Source organism: Platalea leucorodia (genome assembly GCF_965183815.1).
Source record: "Platalea leucorodia genome assembly, chromosome: 8".
NCBI lineage: Eukaryota > Metazoa > Chordata > Aves > Pelecaniformes > Threskiornithidae > Platalea > Platalea leucorodia.
This window is the reverse complement of record NC_138830.1, coordinates 19,983,945-20,000,543: the sequence shown is the minus strand read 5'-3', so window position 1 is coordinate 20,000,543 and position 16,599 is coordinate 19,983,945. Positions and strand designations below refer to the sequence as shown.

General features: G+C 44.6%; 1 protein-coding gene across 1 annotated transcript in view; it reads left to right on the top strand.

Annotated features, from left to right (window-relative positions):
* Positions 1-6,154, top strand: part of NYAP2 (neuronal tyrosine-phosphorylated phosphoinositide-3-kinase adaptor 2) — a gene marked incomplete at its 3' end in the record, with an annotated part of 138,951 nt that extends 132,797 nt beyond the window's left edge. Inside the window, exon 6 of the mRNA XM_082319973.1 lies at positions 5,927-6,154. Within this exon, the coding sequence (XP_082176099.1) occupies positions 5,927-6,154 (228 nt within the window). The remainder of the gene's footprint in view (positions 1-5,926) is intronic.
* Positions 6,155-16,599: the final 10,445 nt, after the last annotated feature.

Sequence of the window (16,599 nt, the reverse complement as noted above, 5' to 3'; positions counted from 1 at the left end):
TGATAGGTTTCCTGAAACACCTCTCAGCGCTGGGAATTAGCGTGACTTTATCCTACCTACACTTCACCCTGCGGCCTGACTTTGGAGGGGCAGAATCGCTCCCGGCACTTGCTCTTCTTTCCTCCTGGCGCAGGCAGGAGCGCAGGGCGCCGGCCTGCCCGGTGCGCGGGGCTCGTGATTAAAGTTACGTGGGGCTCGGGTTGAGACAAGAGGATATCAGTGGGACTTAGGTAGCACATACATCTTTTTACCAAGGGAGAGCATTATCTATCTATGTATTTATGTAGCTATTTGTCTGTCACACATGAGCAAGTAAAATTTATCACACCTAAGAAAGAGAGTCCCAGGCCTGGTGCTGAGGATTTTTCACTCTATATTTTCAGTCCTGCTCCCAGATTTTTCTTTTCACACCTCTCATGTTTTTCATTTGGAAAGGCTATGCTCCATGGGAGCATTTGGTTTGTGTATAACTTACAGGTATTGCCATCTTTTTTTCAGTAGCATACATGTGTTCGGTAACTTACACCGACCGGCTTGTGCACTGTACTGATGCACTTCGCCTGGTGCTCCTTATGGTGACCGTCCAGTTCCTGAAGGGCCAGAAGGTCATATCTCGTATTGTGAATAGTCACCAGCCAAAAGATACAAGATGTTTGCTGCGCCTGGTGACCACAGCTAGCAGGTGTGCAAGGTTGCATCCGCCAGTAGCTGCTTAATTGTATTGTTGGAGAATATTTTCTTCTATCTTTTTCCATCTGTAACTGTTATTCTCTTTGCCAAACCAAACTATCCTGCTTAGTTAAGAACAGGGAAAGAACTATGTTCATTTACATTTCTTTGTCTTGCTTTAAACACCCATATTTTGAGCACTTTTGTGAATCTGCTGGTGCAGGCCGCCACGACACAGCGCGGGCTGGAGCGGCGCCGGCATCGTTCTGCGGGCAGCAGCGGGGGTGCCCGGGGCCGGGGCAGGGCCCGCGCCAGGGCAATGGAAAACAGAAATAGTCTGCTGTGACACCAGGGAGTTCCTGGCAGCGTGAGTCATTGTCTGTTCCCCAAAGCCTGTTTTGAGTTTTCCCTGGGCTTATGAGCTTTTCTCAGTACATTCTGATGTGGCAGAGAGCTACGGCCTGTCCTGACCTTTGGCTCCGGGTCCTGTTCTCTAAAAGCGATTGAACTGTGGATGTTCTGCCCGTCAAACCTCTGCTCCAGGACAGGTCTGTGACCTAGCTCAGGGCAATCTAATTTAAGCAATACATATATTTGTAAACCGTCGGGACTGCTACTTATCTTTCTGGAATAATTCAAAATTTCAGCCCTGTGAGGTAAGAAGAAATGAAGACAGACCCACTGCTAACGGAGGCACCTACACACAAAAATATACCCATAGCGCTTTGCAGAGAAGGGACCTAGTTTGTCCAGTTTGTTTCTCAGATCTTCATAAATCATTAAAACACTCACCAGAAGTGATCTTCTTTTACTTAGAAAGGTTTTCTTAGACAAAACATTTTGCATTGTTTTGAGGATGTGTAAAGTTGTTGGTTTTTCTTAGTTGAAAGATGGTTTTATATTACTTCTTGTTCCGTGGCACTGCCAACAGTGAACCTGAGTGTATGTAACAGATCTTAATAAAATTCACTTCCAATGTTTTGGGAATAAAAATACCAGAAAAATAAGGGCAGATAGTAAAAGTAAGGTAGCAACATAAGGCCTTCAAGAAAGCTGGTGATTAAAACTGTATAGAAGAATGCAGTTTTGTATAGTGGAAGAAGTTTCTTACTTTTTGTTGTTGATGTTCAAGTTTGGAGCAAGCATTTGCTTTAAGAAAGATTTCTGAAAAAAAAAAAAAAACAAAACCCAACAGAGAATAATGAATAATCAAAGGGTCAGTGTGTTTACCAGGACCTCGTGAGACATCCGCATTTACACTTGTGCTCAGTCACATTCAGGTGAGATAATTTATCTGACCACCGTTCCTGTAGGGTTCCTACACACCAGGTTATCACACAGCTTTTACGGCCTGCTTAGGAGCAAGGATTTGAGCCTACCTCCAACACCTCCTAGGTGAATGTCCACAATTCTGGGCCTTTGGCTGGTGTTTTCCTTCACTCTCTGGCTCTGTCTGATTTTGAAAAAACATTGTGTCTTAGACCCTGGATAAATTTAATGAGTAAAAATTCCATCAAAACAAAAATTGATGTACAATCAGCAAATTTCATAATTCAGAGGAGATGATGTGACATAGTACCTGATACACATCCTGGGGTCTCCAGGAGATCCCTCCTTACAATCCTAACATTAGCTGCTGGCTCTTTCTTCCCTTTTCAGTAAGAACAGGCTTTGGGCCAAGACTCTCTGGTCAAAACCAACTTTGCTTCTCCTGTGCTGTGTCTTGTTGGCTGTTACCTCCAGTGCTGATGTGTTTTGTGCCTGTCTGCCTACATCCACATCTGCAGCCAAGCTCTGACATGCTGCAGTATGTGTACTGTTCCTCACGTGCTATGGGATCTTTCAGGAACGGGAGAGCTGCATAGCTGTGTAATGTTATGAGTGCTCTACTTTTTTCCATAAATTAAGTTGTAACATTATTTTTTGTGCCTCTCACACTGAACAAATCCCTTGTTATGACATAGGAGGAGTATTAACAACCTGGTGCATGACCAGAGGAGCAGGCTGAAGCCAGAAGGGAGGGAGGATATGAAAAAAACTAGTACTGGAACTAAGCGTGAGTGCCATCAGTTCAGTCACAGGAAGGATTAGGCCTAAGTCTGCAGTGTTAAACACATTAGCTTTAAACACCTCAGTAGCCCTACTGGAGTCATCGGGGGTTACTGCTGTGATTAAACAGCTGGGTTGAGTGCTGGCTTGTGAGCCTTAGCGCCTGTAATTTGTCTAGGACACAGTGAAAATTTCATTAACGCTCTTTGGGATTTTGTATTAGTAACATGGTTATTGTCATATCTGTAGTTCATTGATCTACAAACTGGTGATTTCCTCTTAGGTCTGTCTTGCAGCTTCAAGAGGCATGCACCCTTGTTCAGTACATTTTTGTTTTGTTGCACATTAACTCTAGAACTGAGCAAAGCTATCAAATAAAACCCTTTAACATTTGTTCTCACTTTTAAGCTTTTTTCCTCAAGCCTTTCAACATCATATGTGTTCACTTTTCGCCTATTTTAGCAAATGACTTTGCACATACCAGTTCTGCACGTTCATGCTGCACATACCGTTACCTGAATGCAGTTACAGGAGAGGAACGTACCATGTGGACGGTACATCTAAGGTGATGCTGGTGTGAAGGACTTAGCCATCAAACAAAAATAACATAAAAAAAATCGCAAGTAGTCTTGAAAATCTCTGTCTGGGAAAGTGGAAAAACTCAAATTCTTCGTAATAAATGATTCACTAACTGCAACACAATATGGTGGCCGGTATAAAAAAGGATTTTGGAGCTGCCTACACTCGGGTTTATTTTAGGGGCTGTTTTGCAGGGGGTGGCAGAGTGTCTGTGTAACTGATACATTCTGCAACACCAGTTCTATCTTTGGGAAGTTGCAACTGGTATTTTCTAGCTTAGCATGTCAAAATCCTGCTTCAGTCCCGTTGGGTCCCATGAAGGAGATGAGCTACCAGAAGACACTGTGTGGGCAACGGCACCGTGTGTAGTCCAGTGGTGAGAGCGGGGGCGACGCGGATGTAACACCCTCGCGGTGGCTGTTGCACCTGCTGCGGATGGTGCTTGTGATGCGTGGTGACTGGAGCACACGGCATGCCTTAAGGATCTGGTATTGGCACGTGCTCTGTTTACTTACATGATGGGTTATAAAAGAGGAGGTATTTCCCGATGCCTAGAAGAGGAAGCCCGCGCTCAAGCACCATTGCCAAATCCAGCCCAGAAGCCGGTGTGCAGCTGTGTGTTGTGACTGTTTTGTGTAATGAATCGTGTGCAGACCGTGTCCCTGTCCTGCCCCACATAGGAGGACCCAGCCAAAGTGAAGATGCAGCTGCGTAAGTACGAACACGTCCCTGATGAGTAGAGCGGCAGGAAATCTGCCTCGGGTACAGCCTCGTCCAAAGACCCGTCAAGTCGAGCCAGGGGGTGGGGAGGAGTGTCTCTGGTGCAGGCGGTGAGGTTTGGACCAGGCCTGGGCACCCACAGAGAGAAAGTCTCAGGGCTGTGGCGGAGGACATGCCTTGTACCTGCCTGCACCGTAGTAAACGTTAGATCACTCCCGAAATGCAAAATAAGTATTCGATTAGGAAGAGCAGGCACAGCAGGCTTCCTGAAGACTTCTAGCTCAGCCATTCAGGAGGACACACTGCAGACAGGTTACCTGTGTGATTCTAAATTCATAAGAATATTCAAGAACAAAATTCATATTGTGGTTTAAACTTGTTCTACTCAAAGTACTATCTAATGTGTAAGGTAAGCATGGTTTTGTTTCAGTATAAAGAAAGGTAATTCTATCTGAAGCTCTTTTATCCTGTGTCAGCCCTTAAAAACTTCTTTTTTACAAAGATATTTAAAAAAATACACACATTTCTGTATCCTGTTTATGTTTCTGTTTCAATACATCATTTATTATTACTTTTTCTGGTAGGCTTGCTCATGTTTATTCCTTTTGCTTTGTTTCCTGCTATAAATCTGAACATTTTCTCTATCTATTTATCAATAAATGGTAAATACGTTTCAAGCTGACCACAAAAACTACTGAGATCAATGGAAGTTTCCATACTGGTTTCTAAGAAGACCAGTCCCCAGTTCTAGGAGCCTGCTGTATGCCCACGCTTGGCATTCTAAGATTTGTGAACGAAAGGCATATGCGTTATTAAATGTACTCAAGTACTCTCAATAATAAACGTACATTTCCTTCATGAACTGTAAAACACTGCCAAAGTGTAACTGTACACGTGCGTTTTCATGACAAGATCAGAGATGTACTTGGACAGCCCCTGCGTGCATTTACTTACACACAAATCCTTAATTTATGACTAATGTGGAAAATAAATTTGGGGAGACTCGAGACCACTTCAGATTTGCAAAGTAAGTGTTGAGAGGAAGTTTTCTGATTTGCAGGTATACAATGTGCCATCCAAATAAAATGAGCCCTTTCAGGATAGTTTAGTATTAGCGATTGCGGTTCCAATGGAAAGCCTTTGAAGACACACACATTTTCAATCATCTGAGCACCCCACTGAACTCCAATGAAGCCACAATCTCTGGCTTCAGAGGGGCTGTGACCTGTACTTACAACTAAACATATGCTAACCTCCTTTTTTGGATCAGGATCATGTTTTCAGATATCCTACATGCACGAAAACATGGAGCTTCTAAACTCTTGGTGCCTTCCAGTTAATGAAATGTCATCACAGAATAGGATAGGTTAATCCATATAATTTGCGTGGAGTTCATTAAATCATTTTAAAAAAATTAAACACAGAGTTATATTTAGCTTGGTACTCAGAAGTGTTAACACCATGCTTTTAATGTGACAGATTGGATTTGGAAAGCAAAATAAAACATGGGTTTCAGTGTATAGAATTTTTTATTTCCACATCTTAAGGACGTTGTTAAGATCCATGTGCTTTTTTAAGATCTATTCCATCATTTCAAATCCAACCAGTGCTAGTTTGCCGAAAACATTTCTCTTTATTAGCTTTCAGTGCTCTGGAGAAGTTACAAAGGGAACCTTTTATTACCCTTTTTTTCTTAAAGTAGTAGTTAGAAGTAAAGACTGGCTTTGTTTCTGTTGTTGGCACAGAGATTTTTTGTTCATCAAACAAATTAGAGTGTTTCAAATAAGAGTAATGTTAACCTTGCAAAGAAACAACATATTCAGTCTATGACCAAATAGTTATTTGTATGCTTTTTTCCTTCTTTTCTTTTTCCTTCTTTTCTTTCTCCCCGCTGCCCCCCTCCCAATAGGTGACGTGTATGCAGTGGTTGCAAGGGGACCATACAATGCTGGATATGATTGAGAAAAAACGTTGCCTCTGCAAAGAAATAAAAGCTCGACAGAAATCAGAAAAAGGACTCTGCAAACAGGACAGCATGCCTATTTTGCCGAGCTGGAAAAAGAATACCGGGACCAAGAAATACAGCCCTCCTCCTTATTCCAAACAACAAACTGTTTTCTGGGACACTGCAATTTGACAGGCGTGTGGAGGATGCCCTCTCCACTGTGCTGCACCGTGCGCAGGTAGCCTGCTTTCTTCATAAGGCAAAGGCTCTGACCTAAGACTTAGCTGCAGGTGGTGAACTTCCTAGGGAAAAACCACACCGATACAGTGCTCACCTGTCAAGCGAGAGAGAGATTTAAGTTTCCGACTGGATTAAGGCAGACATATTTATCCAGGATTTTTTTGGATCCAGAAGATAAGAAAATGTAAATATTTCACCAATATATTGAAAACACCCAAACTAATACACTGTTTAAATATATATATAGAAATTCAAAAATTTATGAAGAATTTTACTATATAATGTTACTGTTATACTGTTTTATTACCTATTTTCTATGTGGTATTCTAATGTCGTCGTCCGCCCCCCCACCCCGCCGCCACCATTTTATTTCTCCTACCTGCCTGGATTTGGCCTCTGTACAAAAGCATGCGGTTGTACATTTTGTTGAACAGGACAATGTACAAAACAACTCGGTGCTAGGGCTGTAGAAGTTACCTAGAGTCGTACTCGTTAGATGTCCTTAGCTTTAGGGGGGGAGGGCTGGACAAAGGAGAGAGTTTTGGTGGGAAACGGCAAAACTGCAAGCAATGCAAATAAAAGCGCTTAACGTGGATGCCCAAGTTGCATTTAAAATAGGAATTGTTCTGCATCAGTTTTCCCATAAAGTTAATCAGATAAATTGCCCGTGGTTTTATATGAATCAGTTACTAAGATTATTTGGCCAAACCCCTAAATTTTCTGCAGGAAAGCCTGCAACAGAAACTCTTCCTTCGTACATTCAGCTGACTAGCAGAGACCATGGTTCACTGTGACTAAGCATTGTACAGCCCGTGACGGAGAGACCCAGTCGCTTAGCAGGTTGAGGCAGTGGCACTGCAGCCACGGTTCCTGTCCGCATTTGTCTTTGGTCCAGAAAATAAAGGCGACAAAATCTGTTTACATGTTTATTATTTTTCAATCCAGCAACACATCCTTACTTTACGCCATGTCAGATTTCCTTGTGTTATTTATAAAGGCTGGAATTCAGACCCCTTGAAAGCCAGTAGGGAAATCCCTCTTGATTTCATGCGGTTTTGAAGCAGAGGCCCACGTAACACGTTCTCCCGGGTATGCTGTTTCTTCTTCCTGGCTGCTTCTGTAATTGGCTTGCAATCCTGTATTATATTACACCCATTTTAACAGAATATTATGTCATGACCAAAGAATTATGACCTCCTGGTTTTAACGGGAGAAAGAGATGGCTTATGCTGATTATGAGGGTGAAATCCATGCGGTGAAATATCTTCCAAAAGGATCTGTTGAGAATGAGGGAAACTTGTACTGCTGTGGAGTACGGGAGAAAAGATCTATGGCATATATTTTGTATATTTAAATTTCTATCTATGCGTCTGAAGTTTGGTAGCACAAAAGTCCCTCTTTAAAACAATCATTTTAATATTATATTCGCCGAGAAGAAAAGGTGTGTTGTTTGAAACTTCTTGTTATATTGGCTTTTCTTTGAAATTATATTGACCGCATTGCCACAGCTGTAATTGCTGATCAAAAAAACCAAAAATAACAAATTTTAGAAGGTTTTTGTAATCTATATTGCTAAAGTTTGAGTTTGAGTAATGCTTTATCAGTAGTAGTTTCTTTTCAGCCTCTGAAATAAAGTTTTTAAATATTTTATAACTAATTAACTAATGTATATTTTGATGTCCAAACTGAGATTTCTGTAAAAGATAAAGTGTGTGTTTATATGTGTGTATGTATATTAGCATTATTGTATATGTATATATGCATATGTGTACACACATATATATGTATATATGCATGTATCTCTCTATATACTCATAGATGTGTGCATACGTATATACCCACATACATTAAATATCGGTGCGTGTTACGAATATACAGTGGCTGGAATGGGTACGCAATTGAAATGCAGATTTAAAGAGCCCCTCACAGCCAAAATGACAGAAGACAGAAAAAACCCAGAGGCTGTGAAGGAATCTTTGAACACGTGTTACATCCAAAAGACACCAACTGTATATTCTGCTTATTCTCTTTTTTTTAAAGAAAGAAAATGGCAGAAGAAAAACTCCAGAGATCTCGCAAAGTTCTAGACTCTGCTGGAAAGACGACGACTTGTTGGTCGTGAGAAATCTGTTGAGATAACAGGTTCATTATTCAGAAAGTGTTTATGCTTTGTCTTCCTTGTTATGTGGCAAGAGAAGAATTTTTCATAACCATGTGTGAAATACTTAGCTCAGCCCTTTCCCCCAGCTGCACTAAGTCTCTGGTGACAAAACGAAAGCCGGCATTCAGTCAGTCTTGGTACTCCCTCTCTGCACTGGGCTCCTCCTGCAGCAGCTACTTTAAAAACCCCACTGCCGAAGCATCGATTTTGCGGTCCAGACCCATGGGTACGCACGGGCGCTGCAGTGCCAGGCCCTTCGGGGGAAGACAAACGTTAATGTAAACAGTTACGTGTTTAATAGTGTTTGTTCATATTGTGTCCGTTTCATAGCGATACATAATAGGAATAACGATCAGGGAATCGAAGCATTCTTGTCCTAAGCAGACTCGCTTGTACACTTAGCCCACCCTAAAACCACTTCTTGTTTTGCTTTTATGGCTCAACACCGTTTATGTTGTCCTTCCTAAATAACTGCCCATGTGCTTCCAGACCTCCATTGGATCCCATGGAAACAATGGCTTTTTGTTTTAAAGTGCGACAGTACAGGAAAAAGTAAAATATAACTTAGCACTTACCTTCAAAGCACTTTAGAAATGTGAACTAAACCTCACGCTTGCGAGAATCGTTTTACAGAGGAGGGAAGTGAGGCTCAGGCGGAGAAGTTTCCAAAGGTCACGGACAGAGCCAGAGCCAGAGCCAGACATACGCCACCGTCCCGGCCCGTGACTGGTGGCCCACCCCATCGCTCGAGTAAAAGGTGCATCGTACTGCCGAGAGCCTGCCATCGAAACGCTGTTAAGCATTTTCTACATCACCTATTGTCTCAGCAGTTTCTGTGTCACAGGGTGAATGACAGTGCTTAGTTACACACGGTCATTAAAGCCGTAGTCTGTATAAATATGCAATCTGTATATACATACAGATCACATATATACACACACTTACGAAGACTGTATATATGAAATTGTTTGGTATGCACTTATTTTGCTTTAAACTCCTGAAGTTAAACATTATAGTGTAGCAATTTGTGTAAAGTGCACTGTGATTTCAAGAAAGCACAGTAAAGTCACAGGTCTTGTTATTCTTGCACTAAAAATGTGTTTACGTATATTAGCCAATGTATGTCTACTTTATTGCTCCTTTTGACAAATTAAAGCAAATGGTATAAAATGGTATGGGGTTTTTTTGGTTTGGGTTGTTTATTTTTAAGTGGACAACGGCACTATGTTTTTAAATGACAGGGTTTTTAAATAAAATGAAATCATTCTGTGTTCATTCCGATGTAATACATTTACCGATATCTTGAAATTGAATGTCATGTTGCTTTTTTTCATATTTCGTTAGAAATTGTCAGGTATGTGCCTGAGATTGTGTAGGAGTAAGGAGTAGCTAGAGGCTAACTGTAATCATATATTATTAGCCGTTTCTATATACACAGTATAAATACATATTAATTTTCTTTTCATTTTTGTACTTGATTTTTTTAGGTAAGATGTAATTAAATGTACTTTGATACTTCTGAAGTAATAAGATGTTGTTTGAAGATCAATTCTGCTTTCTTTAGTGCATTGACAATATTTTACAATAATTTAGTGCTTATTTATTTGTGCTCCGGTGTAATTATAATAAAAAGCAATAGTTTAAAATATTTGGCTGTTCATTATCATTTGATGGTTTCAGCTTAGAGCTGGGTTATTCACTAGGGATTAGCCAGAGATTCCTGGGAAGAAAAGTCAAGTCATAGATGTACATTTATGACATTCCCTAGGCACATTTTTAATCGCGTCATTTGTTGGAAGAAATGAATGAATTGCTTTAATAGGTTAATATTTGCAAGTCATGCCTGGTTGCATCTAACGCCACGAGTGCCATCCTCAACTAAATCCTTAGGATAAGATTTCTCAGAAGAGCAGACAAGTTTTTCTATAAGTAACTTTCACAGTTTGGGATGGAAGATGCTCACTTCAAAGACCCTCCTTCAAAGATCTCTGTTTGCAGAATACCCATGAATGGGAGAGGGACCCATCACGCTCCCCATAAAGCTCTAAAAAAATCTGCTTAAAAGTCAGTATAATCATCCATGTTTCCAGACAGAAGCTTTACTCCCATAGGGATGTAAAACCCAGCCCTTATAGAGGAATTCCACGGTGGGAGGAGGGGACAGGACAGGGGCTGTGGGGGAAGAAAAGGACCTGTACAACCTTGCAAATGATAATGATCTTCCAGTGCTCAATTTTTCAATATTTTGTGGTTTTTGTTGAAGTTTTGTAGCCTGGATTCTGTGACTGAGCGAACCTCCCCCCTAATTTTTTTAAGAAGACATTTTGTAATTTAAAAATGTTTCCAAGAACAAGTAAGCAAGTCGTTAATAAAGAACCCAATAAGAAACAGTAATGTTCTTGCTATAGCGCAGAGACCAAATTTCTCTCCCTTCATGGAAAAAGCTGCCTTTAATATGCAAAAAAGGTACTACCCATGTTTGTATAGTTACGTATGCAGAAGTGAACCAGTGGGAATCTTCTGGTTGTCTTCTGCAGGAGCTGGTTCTGAGCCAGGTTGCAGATGACCCAAAAAGTGCCTTCCAAGTGCTTCCCTGCCCCAGGCGCCATGTGCTTTCCCTGGGGCACAGCCTCGCTCTCCTCAGCAGCAACCCCGTTGCCAGGGCCCATATAGTGGCTGAAGAGCTTTGCTACCTCTTTATGCTCCTCTTCCTCTCACCACCCCCTGACATGGATGTTCAGGGTGACTCGTCCTCCAAAGCAAACTCCTCCATTTTGTCCCAGGCTCCATGTTTCATAGGGAAATCCTATAGGGATGACTAGAAATGAACAGAACAAGGTTTTACAGGGATTTCTGCAGACCTAAAAGAGGAAAAGAGATTCTGTCAGTTTAAGAGTCAGGTTGTTGTCTGTACTGTTCAGTGGGACAGTTCATGAAGTCCTGTGTCCTAGCTCATTTCTAAAGACTTTCCAGGATGACTTCCAACATCCACCTCACTCCCCGTGCCATGCCTGACCGCTGCTGGAGACGGCAGCACCTGAACCAGAGAAGGAACGAAAGGGGAGGATTGCTAAATGCAACAGGGAGCATAAATTTGGGGCAAATTCAGATTTTTCCCTATTTGAAATACGTGTATTCACTTTCTTTGCCACTGCAGAAACACTTTCTATGTGCCATTGTTTCTTAAACAGAAGAGGCTTAAATTAAAAGGAGACAAGACCATAAAAAGCAATGGTTGAATTTTACATTCGCATTTGCTCTAAGTTTATTTAAAAGTGGAAAGGTGCCTGCAGTGCTCTATCTTGGGTCTCTGCTCCTTTTGCATTTTAAAAACCGTCACAATAACACTGGCTGGAGTTACTGCTGTTTCTCAGCTGCAGTCACTCAGAGTGACCTTAGCTGGTGCCAGAGTGGCTGCGAAGCAATTAAAGCACACAGGGGCCTGTCTTGCTTGGGAACAAGTAACCTGCCCTGAGCAAAGCGGAGAAGTCGAGCAGCCGTTAGAGGAGAGATGGGCCAACATCTCTCAGATCTACGGCCAGTGCTGACAGAGCTGGCAAGGGAACTACAGGCAACTAAATAAAATTTACAAAACCTAAAGACAACTGAAAAGAAACACGGCTCAAAGGCAAGACTGAACACATTTGGCATTTATTTCCTAAGCCTGCCAACATATCTTTTATGGTGCGGTTTTGCCTTTAAAACAAAATTACACACCTATCACCTTTTAATTGAGATTTTTGGCGCTGGAGTGGGTGATGGTTTTAGTGTTCTCCCCACCTGTGGCATATTTTCATCTTCCTTTGTCCCCTTCTCTCTTTCTGTCTCAATCCTTTCTTTCATGTCGTGCTTTGGGAAATATATTTGTAGGTACAATGAGAGTTCCCCTGTTGTCTTTTGTTCCTGTTAATGTTGTGCTCTCCCTCCCCTCTTCTCAGCTGGCTCTACGCTCTCTAACCCTCACAAAAAACATACAAAGAGAGCAAGAGCAGGAACCACCATCAATTTTATTTTAGAGGATAGCATTTATCAACGCTGTTCTTGGTGTATACACAGCAAGTTTCATGGAGGGATTCAGAAGTGCCTAAAAAGAGTTGATAAAACACGGAGGTACTGGGAAGCTGCAGGCTGGACCACAGCTGCAGTTGGTGGGCAGCAAGGCCAGGGCTGATGCCCACGTTTCTCCCAGGCCCAAACATCCTCACCCCCAAACCAACTTTGGGTGGAGGAATAGAAAGAGCGGTGCTAGGGGAGAGGTTCTCTGACTGCAGCTGGCAGGACATCAGCACAGGCCAGGAGGAAATTAAATTATGTGTATTAAAACTAAGGACAAATTTTCTCATAAACCTTCTCCCTCAGCTTTCACCTCTGTCTCGTGTATCTCCTGCACCACGAGCAGCCCACAGCAATGGCTCAGGAGGAGCTCTGCCTACCCCCCAACCCCCAAGGAAGCCGGCAGAGGAGACCAGGAGCTTCGCCCTACTCCGGCAAGGTACCAGTGTGGACCTGCCCCCTTCCTGCAACCTGCCTTGGCCCCTGGGCTGGGGGCAGCGACACAGAGAGAGGGAAGAGGGTGGCAGAACTGCTGGGAGCTCACAGCAGCCGCTGAGGAGCTGGGGCACATGGGCGCTGGGGCACTGGGAGGAGGGTGTGGAGGGCAAATCAGCCAGAAGAATGTCTGACTGTGCTGCTGAGGGAGAAAGCAGCTCGTGAGAAGGGAACGGGCTGACGTGAGGAGCAGAAAACTCGCTGTCACACCCAAAGGCCAAACCAGCACTCCTGAGCATGCATGGAAGAGCAGGCCATGGCCCTGTCCCAGCTGGGAGCAGGGAGACGGGGGAGAGGGACTCCAGAGACAGCCCGAAACCGCAGTATCATCGGTCAAGTTTTGGGGAGAGACCAGGCTCCTGGCGTCTGATGGCTGAGGGAGCTGGATTGCTTTTGATCTCTGGAGGCCAGCAGCACCATATCTGCTTCTGGCATGACGGGGCCTCTAATTCAGCAGCCTCACTTGATCTAAATCCAGCAATAATACCTGACTAGACCTTTATACCAGGAGATGCAATATGAATTTAAAAGAGAAAAGAAAAAAAAGAGATAAATCCTTGGTCTCCAACAGCCTCCTGGTAGCTAAGGCTGAACCCAGAAGGCTTCGAGCCTGCAAAGCCCCGGTGTGAGGGCAGAGGCTGGTGGGCCAGTGGCCGCCCCGCCTCCACGCCCGCTCCAAGGGGCCAGGCAGGCGGCGGGAGGCAGCTGCAGCCTGAATGCCACCTCCCTGCCCGTCCCCGTGCGACCACAGGGGATCTCATTTGGAGGGGAATGGGGGGAGCAGCTCCCAGTCCCCGGGGCTGATGGCCCCACCAGGAGGACCAGGTCCTTGTGCCACCTTGTGTGCCAAGGGCTGGGCCGCACGCCCCAGGGCTGGGAGAGAATGGCAGTTGGGTTGAGGAAAGAGAAATGACTGGGAATTTGGCGGCAAACGCTACACTTTAGTCTCCGGAAGAAGGAAACCCCTGAGGCAGCAGTGCCAGGCTGCAGTGCCCCTGCAGTGAGCGGGGTCGTCTCCATGTTTTCCAGGTGGGGTCCATTTCCCAAACGAGGCGCAGTGGCGCTTGGCCGCACTGGCCCCTGCTCGCTCTTGGGCTTTCCCGCCACTTTTGCAGCCAAGGCCCTCTGCCCCTCAACACGCGGCTCTCCCCTGAGGGAGCTGTATCCAGCACAGCTGCGCTGCCCAGCCACCTCGGGGGAGCCTCCCCTAGAGTTTGGCATCTGAGAGGCCACCCCATTCCTTCGGAGAGCACCCTGGCATGGCAGGGGTGGGCAGAAACTGCTGGAGCGCACTGAGGTGAGGCAGCAGCCGGATCTCTGGTCTCCAGCTGGCGAGACCAGCACTTCTCCAGGTCACAGCTTGGCCAGTCCAGCGCTTGGCACAGGCTGAGCTCCTTGGGCCGCTGCAGTGCTACCTCTTGCTCAGGTGCACCCGGCGGGCTTTGGGCTGACAGGCTTCATGTGGGGTCAGTCATGCCTGCCATAACCTCCCTCCTGTGCTCTCATTTCAGAGATGCACAGCAGCACGGCGGTGCCCCATGGGGACAGAGCCCACTGCTGGCTGGGGCGGCAGCAGGCAGAGCACTGCGGGTTGCCTAGAGGCACCACTTGGGACGAGGGGAGGTCATGGGGACGTAGCTCTCCAACACACGTGACACCCACCAAAAGGTAATCTCTGAACAGTGTTTTGGTAACCATCGCAGGGTGCCCCCACATGACGGCTCCTGCCTGGGGAAGCAGTGGGAAGTGCCCTGGCTGTCAGTGCCCTGGAGGAGAGGAGCCTGCACTTCCTCAGCAATCGCTCTTAATTGAATGTCTCTGGGCCTACTCTCTATGACCTTATACTTTGTTTAGACATTAACACCTCTGTGAAGTGGGTGTTAAATGGTGCTGTTAGTGTCTGTAACGTTTGGTTTCTACATCCACTTGAGGAGTGTAAATGGTTCCACAAGGTGCAGGGCAGTGGAAAATCAGCCTTCCCCCAGCTCAAGCTGGCTGGAGAAATTAAAAATAACTCCTGTGGAATCCGGCTCCCACCAAAGAGCTCTTTTCTTTCCCAGGTTCTTCAGGGTTTTTCTTACTGTTCTTGTAAACACAACAACTGAATCTCTAATGTGTTTATTCTTCCAGTTTAAAGAGTCTGAGATGTCTTCGGCCAAGCTGGCAGAGGCATTCACTTTCTGCCTGGCTTTTAGATACATCGGCGTTTCAGAATTTTGTCACAATTTCTGCTGAAGTGTGTGGCCCATCCAAGAAGTCTGAAACAAGTACTTTCTTTTCCTGGCTCTTACCCTGTGTGTGAGATGCGGTGACACAAGTTGTATATGGAATAAGTTGGCAGGTTGAGTTATTCCCTGTGGTACGTGTTTGACTGGCCGGGCACTGCCTGGCTTGTTGAGTGGCACCCCAGTGTCCACTGCAGGTGGCTGTGGCAATCTGGATTGTGCTGGTACACACTGTGTCATTGGGAACAACAGGATTGGGGAGTGGAGCCATGATCACCTCTCCATGCAAAACTTTGTTGTGATTGATTCATGGCAGGCTGCAAGGTTGTGTCTGCCATCACCCCCTGGATGCTGGTTTCTGGGGTAGGCAGAAGCGGATGCTGTTCTAGACTGACACGAAGATCAACAGGTTTCAGAACAATATAGACATGAGTCCTCACTTGTGTGTTTTCCAAGCAGTTTAAGCAAGTCAAGCAGGAATAAAAATGATAGACTGACATTAGAAGAATGAGTTTACCAGAGGAAAACATTTGGTCCTCCCAGTATACATTGTTGCTGTGCTGTTATAACCACATAAAATGTGGGAGTGTTGCTTCATCCTCTGAACTGTTTCAGTCACCATTTCCACACTTGTCATCAGTAGGGCTTCCCTGCTGTGCTTTGGCCATCTCTCTCCCTGACCTTGGTGACAGAACATCTGGCCTAGCTTCCTAAAAGGCATCTAATCTGGTGGTACCACAGAATAAGAGAGGAAATTTCCACACTGAGATCCAACCTGTTCAGAGTACTCAAGTTTGCAAGCAATGCCATCAGCCTCAACAAAAACTAGACTTCTATTCCTTGGGCAGCAGCAGTCAGCAGGGGACAACCTGCAATACCGTCCACAGGGTCAAAGGATTGACAATCAACACCTAGAAGGGTAACTTAAGCTTACCTGAATACCACATATAGAGCATCTTGCAGCACTCTTTTGGGATTGCAGCATTACTGTGAGGAGCGGAAAGGTGGTGTCCTTTGAGGGAAAGCCCAGCCAGGCATCTCAGCTGAACACCAGGAGAGGGGCTGCCCTGCCACTGTACGCGCTCCTGTGAGCCTGTGTGTGTCTTCATGTGTGACCAGGATATCGCTGTGAGCCCTTCAGAAAGAGGTACTGCACAGAGTTACCACAGTCAATGCTGGAATGATCTTGCCGACAGTTGTGCCAGGGAGTTAGTGCTATGGACTGACAGGGATTGTGAATTTGACCAGTTATCATGTGGTTTTGTTTGTACTTTTGCTGGCATTTCATTTATCCTAGGAAGCTCCCCTCTGTTTCATCATTTATGTCTATTTTTGTAGACAGGGAGAGAAGTACAAATCTCCAGTACACTGTCTGAATTAACACTCTGAATGTATGTCTGAGAAATGCTGAAAACCCTTCATAAAAACATTTTTTGAAATGAACTAAGTAACACTTCAGAATT